At 39.5% G+C, this 18417-nt stretch overlaps 1 protein-coding gene across 1 annotated transcript; it reads right to left on the reverse strand.

Annotated features, from left to right (window-relative positions):
• Positions 1-1223: 1223 nt before the first annotated feature.
• Positions 1224-14560, reverse strand: LOC115629919. The gene is made up of 3 exons (XM_030526523.1): positions 13979-14560; positions 13746-13914; positions 1224-1468 (listed from the first exon to the last, which is right to left on the reverse strand). The coding sequence occupies exons 1-3, from the start codon at positions 14558-14560 to the stop codon at positions 1224-1226; spliced, it is 996 nt and encodes a 331-aa protein (XP_030382383.1).
• Positions 14561-18417: the final 3857 nt, after the last annotated feature.

The following is an 18417-nucleotide window of genomic DNA, read 5'->3' on the forward strand; positions in this document are numbered from 1 at the left end:
TTAATCAAAACCTTAGACGCGTTGGTTCTTTTGAAATGTATTCCATATTAGCTAAATAAGTATTAAGTAATACATAGAATAGGGAAGAAAAATGTAAAAAAATAAACAAATAACTGGATTCTTACACTCTAAGTAGTTTAATTTAGTTTATTTCTATCATACAAAAGTAATAATAAATAATAATACGTAATTGATTACTGCGTAATAGAGTTCATCGAAAAGAACAACAACAAACAACTAGGATTTGCAAGCGGGAGCACAAAATCTGCTAAACAGTTAGCTGCTCTCGCCGTTGCTCTCACCGCTGCTCTCTCCGCTGCTCACCCCGATGCGAATGCAATTACCGTTATTTAATCATTTTTCGTATGTTCGCTTGCTGTCTGCTAAGCGCAGAAACTTAGGTTATGTACAATAATATATGTATGTATGTATGTACATACATACTTATGTATATAGAATAAATAAATTTCCAGACTTACCCACACTTTCCAGCGATGAAAACACTTTCATTAACGCGCCTGCTGCTACAAATTTGGCATTTAAACACATGCATAAATACATATGTATGTATGTACATATGTATGTATGTATGCCTTTTTCATATTTCCACATAAAAAAAAGGCACAGCAAAAAAAATAAAATAATAATAAGCACTTAACCACTGCCCTCACACATCAGTATGAGGGGAAGAAAAAAGCACGAGAGACTTAATAAATGACTAATTAAATAATTAAAATAAATTAATTAGCATACTCAGTAACATTTTGGTATACTAAACACAATTTAAAAACAAAATTAAGAACAACGACACTCCAGCTTGAAAACGCGAACCGATTAGCCAGCACGATCGCTGCCTTCAAACTAATCCGTTTGCCGAAGCACTCGCTCTCTGCCAGGGCCGCTAGGTCTGCGCTCTTTCTTGGGTTCGGGTTCAAAGTCCAACGCTGATACATATGTACATACGTATGCATGCATATATATGTATGTATGTACATATGTGTTTCAGGAAACAAGTGGAGAAGCTAAAGTGGGGTGTTCGGACATTGAAATACTCTGCACATGTGTGTAGAATAATTATAAAAATGTTAAACAAATATTTCTATTGATTTTACCTCCATCTGGTAACTTGTTACTTATAATTGATTACTCTATATATGTATGTATGTATGTCATATTTTCTGGATGATATTGTTGAATTATAAGTTTTGCAGCCGCAGCTCAACTCAAAGTAGGCGAACATGCTTTTCATAGAACGCAATCACAACCGCTGGATATTTCTTGTTCATGATTTCGGCTGGCACCGCCTCCAAGGTTTGGCAGCCCTTCCAGCGGACAAGAAACCAAAGCTCATTCTTTCCGCACTTTTCCACACCTGTGATGCACTCGGGCACCAATCCGACGTCCCAACCGAAGATAACGTCTCCTTTGCGGCTTAGACGCACGCCCATTACAGATTCCTCTGCCATATCTATAAGTGGTGCAGGTTTTGGACTCCAATGGAACTCATATTAGAAGTGATTCCATTATTTTCTTTTACCTCAAAGCTCACGCACAATTTTTAGTGCAGTGGGAATTCACAATTTTGCAGCTCTACGGTAGATAACTGACTATCGATAACATTGTATCGCCTTTTTTATCATAGCAAAAAGGGGTACCACTTGAAAGTATTTATTATGACCTATACCCAAAGGGTAAACACCTAATTCTGTTTTTACACGGTAGATTGGTTCCAGTAAAAGTCGTGTAACAAACCGTGTAAAAAAAGAAATTGATCATATGGTTTTTCGAAATACATATGTATATAAGATTTTTAATTTAAATTAAAAAACAATTAGGTTTACTAGTGTAGTTTATATAGCTATATTCTTAAATAGACTGACAAGACTAGTCGACATTGTCTGTATGAGCGCAAGGATCTCAGCAAGTACCAGAGCTAGAATAATCAAAGTTGGTATCCAGGTTCCCCTAGTCCCTAGGCAGATCAAGTTTATGTTTTTATGACAATGAGTCAGATGGGTTCGAGTTGCTGTCGAAGATGAAAGAACTATTGGACATCGTATGTATCAAATAATTTGATAAACCAGTAATATGTTCTTCTGTTTGGACTCCCAGGTCTCCAAAACCATTTGGACTAACATTTCGTAATGTTTTCCTGCGGGTCTGGTTGTAATTTACAGACTCTCCCACAATGATGGGAAAAATACAACCCGCAAGTGGGCTAAATTCAAAATAATGTAAGTAATTGGTAGAAGGATGGATAAAACCGACATTTTTTAATCAATTCGGAAGAGAGTGAATAACGAGTCACTGACCATGGAGCGTCTACAGTAATGAACGTTAAAGAGAAAGATCGAAGACTACAAAAGGGAGGGGAGACCTCTGTCTCCCATCAGATAAACAGCTTAAAGCGGCCTCCTCTTTTCTACTCGAGCCCTCACAATAACACACATCCTTATACAAGTACTGGCTCGAGGTCATTTACTATTTTTTGTCAGTATTCTCATAACATATGGGTGGTTCCTTCATAAATTGTCGGCGACTAGGTTAAATGTGGGCAGGGAATAATAATAAGCCGGAACTAAAAGAAGAAATAGCCACGAGTATCATCAACTAATACAGAGAAAGTTGAAAGTGTGCGAAGGAGTGTGCTGGTGCTGGCATTAAAATAAATAAAGGAAGTGAGTCCTCGGATCATTAGTGTACAAACGTAACAACTATGTATCTGAAGTGTATAATAACAGGCCTAAATAATTCAAATAACCAATTACGAGGCAAATGCACTGCATAACGACAAGCCAGGCGAAGACAATTGTTTAATGATCGACCAGGCTTCGTTCACGAGCCCAAAAAAGTATGCCAGACACACACACACACACACACACACACGCACACCAACACTCGTTTAAGGAGAGGCATAACAAAAAAGAATGCGACGACGTGTGGCAAACGCATTAAAAGCAACTTAATAATTCAGATAGAAATCACCAATCACCGCAGCCGACATGTTGACAAACGACACCGAGGACGCCGACGACACCAACAACAACAGCAACAGTAACAGCAACAACAACAACAGCAGCAGCAGCAATAGCAATAACACCAGCAAAGACACTGCCTTCGCCGTCGACAAGAGATTTAAATTTTCAAAATCGAATGTTGCGATGGCGGCAAAAGCCACCACAAAGCAAAAGACACGCGCAACCACAGAGCACAGAGAACAGAGAACAGAACAGCACAGAACAGAACAGAACAGAGCTGAGCATAATGAAATCCATGATAAACAAGATAAAAGCAACAGCGTCGAGTGGCGGCAAAGGAGAAGATGATGATGATGACGCCGAGGATGTCGACAAAGTCGGTGGCTAAAATATTTATATCTATTTCAGTTTGTCGCTGTATACAATTTCTCATTGAGCGCGACGCCCTTTGCAAGGCGTATCGGTTTGCCATCAAACAACAATAATAGCAACAACAACAACAACAATAACAACAACTATATACCATGACGGTGGCAACTGCTATGTTGACAGCAACCACCCAGCCACCCAAACGGCAATGGCTCAACTCAGATCCAGTTCGAGTTGTACAAGTACGCCGGTACAGTGGGTCGGAATTGAGGGCTTCAGGCCAAGTCAAAGATATTCCATTGTCAAATAATGGACAAGCAAATATTGGTGGATATATTATGAGAATCATTTCAAAAGCTATCGCTTTCTATTCTATTGTATCTCAAATCTCATACATGGGTAGTACTGTAACAAAATAAACTAAGAAATAGGTTAGTTATAACTAATTGGAAAATGTTCAAGTATTGATTCCAGCCGCAAAGAAAACCTCACTCAAGTGAGTCCAATTACAAATTATATTTTAAGCATTAGTATTATTTCTACAGTTCGGTCCAAATGTGTTTCAGAATAAAGTAGAAATGTGAAAATCTTTATGGTTGACCAGTTATCCATATTAGCAATTCCTTGCTGCTCCTCAAATAGCGTTGGTTTTGAAATTATTAACCAGTTTTCCAGTTTCTGTGCCGTTTCTTGAAAAATCTGCACTACTGTGCAGCGTTGGCTTTTGGCTTTGTGTAGTTGCTATTATTATTGTTGCTGTTGTCGTCGACGCCGCCTTCGATGTCTTCGTTTACAATCAATGAAAGATTTATGACAACACACATATGCATATATATATATATACATATATATTTACACACACACACAGAAAGAGAGAGAGAGAGAGAGAGAGGGAATCAGAAGCAACAAAACGCACACATTTTCGGTTTGTCGCTGTGCCAGCTGCTTTTTTATTCCACTTTTCTTCTTTATGTCACATCATTATTTTTATTATGACGCCATGTTGCTGCCTTGGGCCGTCCGTTATTTGAGAGTGATTAGTGACCGAAATTGACAACAATAATAATCATTTTGTTATGCATTAATTTGTGTGTATGCGAGTGTCACATGTCCTCCTCATAATGAGCGATGGCTCGGCCAGGATAATCAATATTGTGGACACAGAGTATTTGTTTACCTATGACGCCATTCGCCTTTGCACATTTTGCAGAACATTTACGGGTAGCTCGAGCTTAGGAAGAACACTTTTTGTTGCTACGCTCGACTCGGACTAAAGGACCAGATTTTAAAAGCTGATAGAAAGGATATGCGATTCATAAATGGACAACAAGAAGTTGCCGCCACAGACTGACTTAGAATAAATCAAAGAAGGGCAATCTGATAAGCAAGCGCTCAAGAAGACTTGCAGACTTGCAGAAAAACAATTGAGGGCATTCAATATCTAGAAGCCGAGATAAAGAGCTATAGCCACATACGAGTGTACCTCTTACTATAACGTATTTATGCATATTCATAGTAGAAGGGAGGTGGAAAGAAATTGAATTAAATAATAATTTGATTCATAATCAGCAAAGATGTTGGGCTAACATTTCTATTATCATCTACCAACATTTAAATTAACTTAAATTCTAAAGTTGTTTTAATATAGAAACGTTACTAGTTTTTCAGCCGATTGTTAACCTAAGAAACGTCTGTAGGTAACTCCCCGGGCCGAAAGATTTTGTTACTACAAGTAGATAGGCAAGTGTGGAGAGGTTATCTGTTGATTTGGTTTTGTAGGGCATTATTATTAGAAAATATTATAAATTTTATAAATTTTATACAGTCGCATATATTACCTATCAGTTTTTTAGATTGGCGCTTGTTTTTGAAAGCTTTCTCTTCACACTATTTACAATCGTTCTAGGAATTTAGAAATAGTACCCACTATAAAATTAAAATCTCGCTAAAGGTTACTTTTCAGCAATGAAGCAAAATAGATCGCTATTATAAGGAAAACCAAAACAGTCGAAAGCAAGGTGAGAGATCTCAGCAGAAGTTAGAAAGTGATGGAAAAATGGTATTTAGAGGAAAGCAATTACGGCCAGCAAACGTTTGCTATCCATGAAGCTCAAACTTAAATTACTTACGCGTAATAAAGTTTTAGCAAAGATGAACTAGGAACTAGATAAATGGCAGTCTTTGCTCTTTACTTGTATGCATATCTGTGTGTGTGTGTGTGTGTGTGTGTGTGTGTGTGTGTGTCACACGCAGCACTCACTGCTTGAACTTCATAAATATGCCAAAGGACTCTATCAAAATAAGCCAATGGCAACAAACGGCGAAGTTGAAGCTGTAGCTGAAGCTGAAGCTGTTAATGCTGAGGCCAGGGCAAGTAAATTGAGACACGACGGACACGTGAGTTTGATAGATTGAAGCATGTATGGAGAAGCATATATACACACACACACACACAACTACAAACCAATACACATGCTGTGCGAGAGAGCTGTTGCTGGCCAACGTTGTCCTCGTCCTCGTCCTCATCCTCAGTGTCCTTCTTGCCGTTATCTTGTGCTTGTGTGCGTATTTCATTAACGTCGCCTTTGAAAATCCATTCATTTATCAAAAGCAAACTTCAAACACGCATACATGCATAGCTGCGTGCGTGCGTGCGTGTGTGTGTGTGTGTGTGCGACAGATACTGCAACAATTTAGCAACGTCTGCTACCCACTGCGGAGTGGGACAGAGCACAGCACAGGACAGTCAACCATAGTGGTGTAGTCGTAAAAACGAAGCACTACCAGCCAAAGGATCAATGAAGTATGCCTAAGAATCTGTCATTTATGACACATGACATACTTTATGAGCCTAGCGGCGGCAATAGCGACGGAATAATAAACATAAGCCAACAGCAACTTGGCCGAATTGCAATTGAAAGTTTGTCCGTCTGTCCATCTGCTGTCGGCCGTCGACATCTTCCTTAAGATGCTCAGAAAGCTTTTACAAGCTTTTACAATATTTTGTAACTCTTCAAAATCTGCTCGTAAATCTCATAGACTGGCTTTAGAGTTTATGCCCAGCTCTTGTTATACACGCGCCCATATTGTATACGAATATATGTAAGTATGTATATATATAAAGTATACTTAGAGGCATATAATATAGTACATGTAATCCTTTCTGAGCTCATAAGCCAATGCCTGTGAATTTATGACAATAGCAGCTACGAGTTCCTATTCCGCATACTCGCATACTGCTTTGCGGTCACATCAGGCGCTAATTTAGTCAAATGGTAAAAGTTTATTTCTTCGACACAATTGCCGCTGATGGATATCCATGCATATAGGAGCTCTTACGTATAATTTATAGGCGAACATTACATTTTAATTGGGCACCCATTATGCGGCCGAATGCTCAATTCCCAGTCCAGCTAGCTGGTTAGAGATCACATTGTCGCATTTCAGAGACTTCTGAACAGTAAGTATCAAGAACTTGCAGTCACGTTAAAGGGTTCAGTTCGCGCCCAACATGGGGCCAGCTCTCTCCAATTCTTATTTTTTTTACCTTGGTTCATTCGTTATATTGTGAGTCTACCAGTTCATCTAGCTGGGTAGAGATCACATTGTTGCGTTTCAAAGACCCATGAACAGTAAGTATAAAGAACTTGCAGTCACGTTAAAGGTTTCAGTGCGCGCCCAACATGGGGCCAGCTCTCTCCAATTCTTATTTTTTTTACCTTGGTTCATTCGTTATATTGTGAGTCTACCAGTTCAGCTAGCTGGTTAGAGATCACATTGTTGCGTTTCAAAGACCCATGAACAGTAAGTATCAAGAACTTGCAGTCACGTTAAAGGATTCAGTGCGCGCCCAACATGGGGCCAGCTCTCTCCAATTCTTATTTGTTTTTTTTACCTTTCTTTCGCCCATGCTGAGAACTGAGGCCTGTGTCATGTTTCTCGTTCTACGGCTTAATAAAATAAGCATAAACAGCGCCTCAATAATTGTAAACTACTGAAGCATTTAATATTTTGAGTGCATTTCCGCGTTGCGCGTCCAACCAGAAAACAAGGAGCAAGGAGAGGGAGAAAAAGTAACGACAACCAAATCGAAATGCACGGAAATGGAAAGTTGAGAAACCCAGGCCGGTGGGCAGGACACATTGACCAGCAGCTCGTTCATGAGTATGTGTTGCCTGGCCGTAAAGTTAATAAAGCGCCCTGGGGCAGTAAACAATTTGCATTGCGAAAAGTTGCAACAGTGGAACGAAGGAGCAGGACAGGATAATGTGGCGGGTAGAGTGCATGTAACGTCGTGGGGCCTCAACGAACTTGAAATTCTAATTGACATTTTATGCAACACAGGACGACGCTCACGCTCACGCCCACGCCCACGCACAGACACGTTCACGGACATCAGCTTCGCCGTCGCCGTTGTCGTTGCCGTTGTCGTTGCTATTGCTGTTGCTGTTGCTGCCGAACAGGTGTGAAATCGTTGACGAATTCTCACGAATACGTTTAATCCGCTTTCTGATTTTTGCAGCCAACTGTGCTGGCCGTTTGCAAGGCTTGTGTCATGTGTCCATGAGTCCTGCGACTGCGACTGCGGCTCCGGTTCGTTTTGCATTTTGCGGGCAATATCATGTTGGATTAAAAGCGCGCGCCCTTGCCCACGACCACGCCCCTTTGGGCTCTGCCTCTGCGGCAGCGCTTGCAAATTAATTTCGTGCACATGTCCTGCAGCCTTTTGCAAGTTTGTTCGCGTCCATGTCCTGAATGCCCATATCTCTGCGTCCATGTGTCCATTTGTGCGCATATCGAGTTACCGCTGCCTGTCCATCAAACGAGCAACCCTGACCGCAAATGTTAAAGCGGCATGACTTTATTTGATTGCCGCACAAGTTTCCTTTTAACCGCTCGACCGCCCGACTACTAACCATCAACCACCCGTCACCCGCCACCGCTGCCGCCACTGCCACCGCCTGCGTTTCATGTACAGTTGTTTTTAGCTTCGTTTCCGAAATTATACAAAAACAGTAGCTCCATTTTTAGCATAACACAATTGTGTTCTAAATTGAAATTAAACCCCTCTTTTTTTGTGTGGCCGATTTCCCACGTCGTGACGTCGTAGTTCTCGTACTTCTCGTACATCTCGTCGTTCTCGTCCTCGACGTACTCCCCTTTCCCGTTTTGTCTGGCCAATTGTTATGTTTTGACCTGCCCACAATGTGGGATCGCAAAAGGTTTCAATGTCTCTGTAATTCCATTATACATGGGTGGAGTGTGTTATCAGCTGGCTGCAAGAGTGCTTTTGATGGCTTTGGACCGGGTGTCTGATGATGTCATCTGGCTGGCATCATTTTAATATATTTTGTTCAAGCCAATTGGTGGCAGGTTAATTCTATGGTTCCTCAACTAATTAAGAGGCTCTCAAAGGACAAGGTATGTCCACAAAAGTGACCCTTACCCTTTCTCTTCTTTAGATGCAATAAGGGCTTGCACTATAGTTTAAAGATTTTGTTGCCTGAACTTTTCTGACACAATGCGCTCTATAGCTAAAAGCGTTTATTTTTTTCCGAACTTGTTATAGAATATTATTTCTCAGATTTTTATTTGTTCTTCCTCCTCACTTCTTACCTCATTTCAGGTATTGTTTTTCCTTGTACATTTAAAAACATTTGGACTGATGATGCGCCTAACAACGGTTAGCGAAGCTACACAACTTTTGCAAATCGACATGTCTGGACCTACCTTTCCGTATAAACAAACCTATCTAAGTTCAGACATGGTGCAATTTAAAAAGGGAAGACCGGTCTATGTTTCTACTCCCCACTTTTCAAACGTTACTTATAAGATATACTTATTAAGAAGACTAAAAAAAGGTGCACTGTTTGATCTGATTTCCTGACATTTCCACCAAAGTACTATTCCTAGTACTGCTCTTATATGACTAGCTTATGGCTGATTCGAAAGCCACGGGCATTGGATAGATTTTGGTCCGTTTGTGTACTTCCCCGCGTCTAGAATTGAAATATTTGAATGAATGGTCAATCGATGTTCGAGTGCATGACTTGCAATCAACTGATCAGATTATTATTATTATTATTTTCACAATTCGAGCATTTCACATCCACTTTCATGGCGCGGGCTTAGCTGACTAGCGGTTTATGGACTCCATAAACGAGACGCATAATCATAAAGTCCGCAACGCATTCGCAAATACCGATTATAATCTTTATTTTCTGCCCAAGCGCACCCAAGCACCAGCCATCAAATCAGAATCAGTATCTGAACAGGAAAAAAAAAAAATGAATAAAAGCGGAAGAGGGGCATGCTCAGGATTCGGTTACAAATTTAAAGCCGTTGACGACTGTTGACAGACATCTGACATGACGGAGCGGTCGCGTGTGTGCCCCTCTGTGTATGTGTATGTGTGTGTGTGTGTGTGTTGATCGTGCAACCTGATGATTTAATAAGTGCCAAATATGTATGTGTGCTTAAGGGCCCGCTGTTGAACGCCGGACAGCCGGCGGCTCTTTGAAGGCCTGAACGCCCGAAGGCATGAAGGGTTGCAAATTTAAGGACCAACAACAAGCAAATTTGTAAATACCTTGCGGGACAAAAACTAACCACCGGACGACTGAAGGCGAGATTGCATAATGGTTGTTGTTATTGCTGCTGTTGCTCTTGTTGTTGTTGTTGTAGTTGGTGGTGTTGTCAACACGATGACGATGTTGCCTATGGGGTGTCCATATCGCAGACTGAATGGGTGTGCGTGTGTGCAGCGTGTGTGTGATTGATGACAACTCGAATAAGCGATGATTGATGCTTATTTTACACTTTTCGTTACAACACACGGCGACACATGTTTATTTATATGTATGTGTGTGGACTCTCTATACCCTAACCAAGTGCCTTATGAACACAGTCTGCTGTTTGTGAAGCAGCGAAGCCGCTTATTGGGATCGATTGGGAAACAACAACTAGCCATTAGAGCCGCTAAAGATTCTTTTCATTTCCTGCCTAAAGAAAGACTAACATTTCAGATCCACATCTTAAAATCGAGGACTCCACGGATTATTTTAAATACTATATATATGTATCTGAACGCTAGAAATGTTGGTATTCTGAGCAGGGCTTTCGTTTTCAGAGCTCTCTGATTTAACATTTCGAAACACATTAAATTAGAGCTTATCTGTAACGAGAAATTATCTAGGCTTTACAAAAATGTAAATAAATTTGAAAAAAAATTTTTTTTTCTCTCCCCAACAGACATCTCTAGTGTCTAGTTTTAATAACATCACATCACTTTTTTTAAGTAGAGAATAAAATATAAAATTGAAAAATAGTTCGAGATTGTACTGCAATGTTTAAATTTCAAGAAATCAGTATATCTAATTGGTTCACCTCAATCCTCCACGGCAAATTAATTCCAATAGCCCGTTTTTAGTTATAAGAACTTTTGCAGAGCATAAAGGTTACGGCATGGGCTTGACTTTCAGGCATCCTCATTGCTCTTTCTACGCTTATATCGGGATTATTATGAGCACACGTCTCCAAGCGTCTCCAGACGACGACAATGCCAGCAGCAACAGCAACAGCCATAGCAACAACAACAACAACAACAACAACAGCAGGAGCAGGAGCAGCAACGCCGGCACAACTTCCATATTAGCGTTACCCGAGCCGCAATCATCAATGTCAACGTGCCCAGACACATGCGCCATGGCAGCCAGAACGGGTGGGAATCTCTGTTAGTGTATTAGTAATTGTTTGAATTTCCTTATGCGTGCACGTGTGTCTCTGGTGTGTGTGTGTGTGGATGTGGGTGTTTACTATGTGGGAAGGTGTTTTTGTGGTTTGGTTATTGATACGATGCAATACATCATCGACAACGGCGCCGGCGACACTGACTCCTCGCAAAAAAAGAACTTTGCATAACATGCCCGCAGCCAGGGCCAACCTTTCCCACATCTCTCCTCATCTCCCCATGGTCCTGTCCAACCACACCATAACCCCATAACACCTTAAAGAGCAGCAGCATTAGTAGCAGCATCAACAACAACAACAGCAGCAACAATACTAAAGACTAAAAGGCAAAGATTGTCAGCAAGCGCTAAAGTTCTGTTGCTCTTTCTTCAGCAGTTTGAGCAAAATAGAGATATTCGAGAAAATTTAGTAGCAGTACTTACTACTCAGGTGTTGATTTCGAATCTAATTGCATTATTTTCATGCTCAGTACCAACTTGTTGATCACACACGACGTCACACTGAGACCTAGCTCCGAATTAAGCAGCTCCATAGTTATTTGAGTAGGTACATATATGTATATAGTGCCTCACAAGCTCAATTCTTGTCAAAAGAACAAGTCGCCTTTGTTTCAACACAGGGACCGCAAATATTCATTATTTTGTTTTTTTTTTTTAACGAAAAAATCATTCACTTATACTAAGTAACTTTAAGAAAGCGAGGAGTTTACAGATATCCTTTTTTAATGTTTGCCTTGACTTACTGATATCTAAATTTTGTCCTTAATCCTTATAAAAAGACAAGCTGTACTTGAGTTTTAGTTTTGATCAAAAATATAAAACTCAAAGCATAGTCATTATTTTATAAGTTCTATTTTTTTTTGCTCATAAATAATGATTTTTGGTTCATTTTTAAAGTAACACTCAAAATCAATCATTAAATTATAGGCAAATGAATAAAATTATATTTATTTTGTAATTTTTTAATAGCACTTATAATGATTACAGTGCTTGTTGAAAAACCCACCAGATTATCAAATGTGATTGAAACTATTTTTATAGCAAAGAAGAATCAAGTTCCATAAAATGATGAAAATATATGATTTTTTTTTGTATTTTAGAAAACAATATTAAATTTTTATAAATGGAATAACCTTGTTTATGCATTAAAGCAAATCTGGAAGCAACGTTTATGACTCTTTCAACTTCCTCATCCAGACCACCGAGTTCAACAATGCAACTAAACCGACGAAAATAATATAAATTTAGAGCTAGTAATATCAAGCCGCCATACTTATATTCCAATTTTGGATATACAGGTTTATATGCAACATAAAACGTGTATCAAAGAAGACTGTCATTAGCGTTATGCAAGTACCGTAGAAATGGAACCTATTTAGTTAAGAGATAGAAGGGAGTAGATTGATGCAGTCGATTACTCACAATTGTGAGCAGGGTTGCATTTTATTTAAAAGCTAATAGTGATGGGGTCTGAGGCTAAAATGTTGGCAATTTGGGTTGTAAATCTGTAATCTGTAGTCAAGTACCATGGATTGTGTTTCGATAAATCGCGACAAAAAATCAATGAATCGATATCTTTTCCGCTTTTTATGTGAAATTTTAATATAGTTATAATTCTTGAGTCTGCGTAAAGTTTCCTTTTGCTTTTGAATTTCTTTAAAAATTAAGCTTTCGATGTTTTTGCACAAACATGGATGATCATCGATGTATCGAGTTCAAGCAAATTATCGAAAAAAATCGAGTAATCATTATCAAAACATCGACGGTGTTAAAAGAACCGATTTTTTGTGCAACCCTATTGCCAATCAACACTTTGTTTGGTAGTTCCCAGGCGGCCTTGGAGCGCAAGAAACAAATTGTGTATGTAACGATCTTTGTTGGAGCTTATACTCTGCTCTTCAGTCCCGCATTTACATGAAATTCGATTATTAAGGTGTAATCAAAATCGTTGAATAGTATGTTTAATGGGGAGGAAGAACTGTTCAACACTTTCCTTGCTCCACATTTATTCATTTATCAAAATACCACAAAAAGCTGTCTACGAATTCAAGGAAAGCAGCTGTAATGGACACACATTCATACATATGTATGTATGTATGTATGTATGTATGTATGGTAAATCGATTGTCAACATGAAGGTCTGTAATTGAGTGGGAGAGATATGGAGAGAGGGAGAGAAAAGACGAGCCTCTCAACAAACACATTCACGCGATGTTTCGTGAGAAAAACGCCTCGTGTAAATGCAAAACAAGTGCAAGTAAGGCGCCTACGCCTAAAATGATTGATTGATGGATGGATGTCAGCGGAGGGATTTGGATGTGGATATACGCATGTTTTAAAAATATGTTGAAGCAACAAAAAAATGTGAGTATGTATGGATTTTTATTCAATTTACAAATGTACGTTGGATTGCAAAAAAGCAAAAAAAAAAAAATAGATGAAAGGCCAAGCTTCGACTGCCTATGGACATGCACATGAGCCTCGGACCTGTAGATAATATTCAGCAACTGTTTGGCACATTTCGAGGTGACGAAGGACGTCATGCACGTGGACGGACTGCATCCTGGGCGCGTATGTAGAATATTTTGGCGGGCGCTGTGCGAGGCCGCGTCTGCGACTGGGACAGCGAGTCCGACTGTTCGAGACTTGCCAGCGGCCAGAGCTGTGGAGCAGAGCCCATGAGACATTAAGTAGAGTTGAGAATACCAGAAAAGAAGAAGACACGAGCCTACCTTTCTGTGCTGCCGACGAAAGCGCTGGCGACGCACCTGCGCCAACTTGCCGCTGGAGAGGATCGCGCGACTGCGTTGCTGCCAAGACTGCGAGAGAAACGCATTGAGCGTGTGTGTGGAGTGACAAAGGATAACAGATTTTGGGGCTCACCTGCATGTTGACATCGTACTTGATGCGCTGCAGCAGCGTTGTCGACTGCTGCAGCAGCTGCCGTTGCAGCCAATCCATGCCGCGCCACACGTCCGTTGCATCAGCGATCTCGGCCAAGTGGCAAAGGTGTAGGGGACAGCCGCAGCTGCGCGCTAGCGCTTCCAGGCCAAAAGCGTGCTCCACATCGTACAGCTGCACGCCTTCAGAGAGTCGCGTGGCCACCAGAAGCACCGCCTTGCCACGCAGAGCCTCGTGCCTCAGACAGCGTTGCAGGAGCTCAAAGGAGGCCTGCAGTTCGGCATAGCCGGCGGCCAGATTGAAGCAGTAGATGAGGGCATGGGTGCTGGCATAATAGTGCGGCCACAAACGTTGCATGTCCGCATTGCCACCAACCTCGGTCAGCGCCAGCTCCACATCCTGTGGCGCTCGTCGGCGACAACGATAGCAGCGCACCCCATTCGTCTGCTCCTGATCGTCAACATCGCGTGGCCGGCCACTCAGCAAGTGGCCCAACTCCGTTTTTCCGCTGCCCGAGCTGCCCAGAAGCAGCGCCTTATAGTGAGTTGGCCTTGTCGTGGGCATCGCGGCAAGTGTCGCGTTCGAGCAGCAGCGGCAACAGCAGAGGCAGCAGCGCAGCTTGCCACACAACAAACCCATTACCACATGACGACGTGCAGGACCCTCGTCCCAGGTGAGTTACTTAATGGTTCACAGTTTTGATTTTAATTCGGACTAAAGTAATATTTACTTTATTTTCACGGCGCTACAGCTCCTATTTGTTTATTTACATGCGGCACAGACAGCCAGCTGACTTGTTTCTTCAGTTACCTGTTGTCAGGGGCAACGTAAAAACTTGCCTGTGTTGTGGCCGCTTTGTTGTTGTCGTCCTGCATCGAGACTGTTGCTATGGAAAGCGTTGCGGGCTAACATTTCGAAAAAGCTTCGTCCTTCGCCTGCAATGTTCTGCCACTTGCGAACGATAGATGGCGCTCATTTGGACTTGGGACGAATACCCAGTGGAAATATGGGGACATTTCCGTAGCTATTGAAGCTTTGGAAAACTGTTTCTCAACCAAACATATCCCAATTACTATTATTTATTATTTCCCGCTTTTCGAAATCGCCCGAGGCTGGGCAATGATTCAACGAATATTTGGAGGATAAACATGGAGGTAGGACAGTATTTTAATCCATTCACTTCCTACATACATCTGATTGCTATTAGTCGCGAACTATTAAGCATATATACGCATATATACGTAAAAGTTTAAATATCTGTCTACACGTTCCTTTAAAAGCCTAAAAAAAACTCTTCGAAACTGCTCAACTTATAGTTAAGAACCAACTTGTCCTTAAATAAATTCTGGTTCCAAATAGAAACCCTATATAGAAGCCTCTCTTATTACCTGGTTTGATTACCTGGCCCAACAAAATAGAATGTCCTATTAAATGGGCTTTTAACTGAATGATGTTTTTCGCCGATTTATAGTCACTAAAGAATGTTTTGAAAAGTCTGTGAAGCATTCAAAATTTTAATGCTCGGAAATTTCTTTTTGTTCTGTCTCGAAAATATAGCTGTATAGATGGAAATCATAATAAGTTCAATCATAACTATAAGCCCAAAGGTATTTGAATTAGTTTTGGCTTTTATAAGTAATTGAAAAGTTTCATCTTCGATTATCAGTTTTGGTTAACTGTCTTAACAAAATAGAATGCCCTATTAAATGGGCTATAAGATGAGTGAGGTTTTTCGCCGATCTAAAGTCAGTAAAGAAGGTTTTGAAAAGTCCTTGAAGCATTCCAAATTTTAATGCTCGAAAACTTTGTTTTGTTTTGTATCGAGAATAGATCTGTATAGATGGAAAACATAATAAGTTCAATCACAAAAACCCATAGCTATTTGAATTAGTTTTGACTTTGTTGCTATTTACATTTATTTATTTATAAAGCTTATCCTAGCGTTACAAGTACCACTCACTTTTACTTTTAAGTTATTGCGCTAGTCATTACATATTTATTTCAAATTTAATTCAATTTAATTACAAATTTGATTCAGTTTTAATTTACATTGAGCATTAGAATTATTCTTTTCTTTACCTTTAATTATTATAAACGTTTTATTTTTTTATATATATTATTTATTTTATAAAAATGAATGTTTACCCCGTTAAACGAAAGATGAATTAGACTTGTTAAGCTTCCAGGTGTGTAGAGAAGCACATAAAATGCAGCTTCAAAGAGATGAGATGCATTATATTTTGAAATTTCCGATTGCTTAGATAAGCACAAAAAATTAAGCTTGAAAGCGATGAGTTGGAGAAGGTGTGAGAAAATGTTGTGAAAATTCGACTCAAGTCGACCGGCAAGTGCTTTTCTTAGAACTCCATTCGGCTGGTTCGTAATCGTTGCAACGTTAAGTACAGTTGGTACTGTCGTGGCTTCTGGACTGGCTGCACTGCATCCGACTCAGCCAGTCTGTCCGTCAGTCCATCAGTCCGACAGCCACTTAATTTGAAGAGTATACTGGCTACAAAGGCTTTGCTAAACGTTCGGCGAACCCCCAGCGTCTTTTGTGCGCATACTGCCGGGTAGATCAGGACAGGACAGGACAGGGCGGGACAGTGAGAAGATGGCTGGCTTGTCTGTAGCCTTGAGGCACAGTCGGAGTCGTCGGTGGGTTGGTTGGCGGGTTGGTTGCTGGGTTGGCTGCTGGGTTGGCTGGTTGGTCGCAAAGCCCTTTGTGCTTGCCATGAATATCAAAATGTTGTTGAGCTTACTTATGGGCGGCACCTGACATTAGTTTGCATGCCGCTGACGTTGCCTTAGCCGTCCGTTTTAATATGCGCATTAATGCGACACAAAGCGGCGCGAGAAGCAACAACAGCACCGCGTATGCAAATATACATACGAGTCCTTGTAGTTGGGAGCAAAGAGTTGTTTCTTCTGCCATTGTGCCCATGACTCTGCTGCTGCTGATTGCATGCACATGTCTCTAACATTCCATTTGAGCTTGCATATTTCTGTTTTTTATATGCAAGGATGGATGTGTATCTGTGTGTGTGTCCAAGTAAAATATTTGTTCATCCACAATGGAGAGCACGGCGACTAAATGAAGCCCCATAATCGTCTCTAGCTGGCCACCAGGTCTCTGAGCGCGGACTCAGGCAATCCAACGTTTCAAATCCGTTTGCTTGTGTCTCCGCTTTATTCGATTATACAAGTATGAGCGCAGCAGCATCATTTCGTTTGCTTTCCGGTTGTTTTCCTTCAACGTCTTCGTGCACTGATGTCGGAGTACATTGGGACAGATGGACACGGCGTTGGGTCAAAACGGGCATGCTCTTAATGCTCGTATTTATAGTGGATCGAGTCCAATACTTTCCGGAGAATTTCAGAAAGGGGAAAGCGCTTTCCATTCGTAAAATCACTTCTTATTGGGACGACTATACTTGTACTTTTAAAATCCTATATACTTTTATATATTTTTAATTTTTATTCCTTAGATTTTATTTCCTTAAATATATGTATTTTGCAAATATTTTAGAAGTAAACGATGTTTAAATGTAAATATTTTTCAATTTATAATTCCTACACAATTATATTCAAATATTTTATAAATAAGCTATGTTTAAATGTAAATATTTTAGTATTTATATTTCGTGCAATATGATATGTATTATGGAAATATTTTAAAAGTAAACGATGTTTAAATGTAAATAATTTTCAATTTATATTTCGTATGATTTTAGAAATAAGCGATATTTTGGTATTTATATTTCCTACAATATGATATGTATTATGCAAATATTTTAGAAGTAAACGATGTTTAAATGTAAATAATTTTCAATTTATATTTCCTACAATATTATATTCAAATATTTTAGAAATAAGCTATGTTTAAATGTAAATATTTTAGTATTTATATTTCGTGCAATATGATATGTATTATGGAAATATTTTAAAAGTAAACGATGTTTAAATGTAAATAATTTTCAATTTATATTTCCTACAATATTATATTCAAATATTTTAGAAATAAGCTATGTTTAAATGTAAATATTTTAGTATTTATATTTCCTACAATATGATATGTATTATGCAAATATTTTAGAAGTAAACGATGTTTAAATGTAAATAATTTTCAATTTATATTTCCTACAATATTATATTCAAATATTTTAGAAATAAGCTATGTTTAAATGTAAATATTTTAGTATTTATATTTCGTGCAATATGATATGTATTATGAAAATATTATAGAAATAAGCGATGTTTAAATGTAAATAATTTTCAATTTATATTTCGTATGATTTTAGAAATAAGCGATGTTTAGCTGTAAATATTTCGGTATTTATATTTCCTACAATATGATATGTATTATGCAAATATTTTAAAAGAAAACGATGTTTTTTTTAGGACTAGTCCATCTTCTGTATTCC

The sequence above is a fragment of the Scaptodrosophila lebanonensis genome, unplaced genomic scaffold, assembly GCF_003285725.1.
Source record: "Scaptodrosophila lebanonensis strain 11010-0011.00,11010-0021.00 unplaced genomic scaffold, SlebRS2 tig00000171-arrow-arrow-pilon, whole genome shotgun sequence".
Classification (NCBI taxonomy): Eukaryota; Metazoa; Arthropoda; class Insecta; order Diptera; family Drosophilidae; genus Scaptodrosophila; species Scaptodrosophila lebanonensis.

Bases quoted from the DNA above. Each gene is read 5' to 3' on its own strand.
- LOC115629919 (XM_030526523.1), bottom strand. From the start codon at position 14,560: ATGCCCACGACAAGGCCAACTCACTATAAGGCGCTGCTTCTGGGCAGC. The intron at 13,915-13,978 runs GTGAGCCCCAAA...TTTCTCTCGCAG, and splicing joins AGTACGATGTCAACATGCAG to TCTTGGCAGCAACGCAGTCG. The intron at 1,469-13,745 runs GCAAGTCTCGAA...CACCACTTATAG, and splicing joins CTCCACAGCTCTGGCCGCTG to ATATGGCAGAGGAATCTGTA.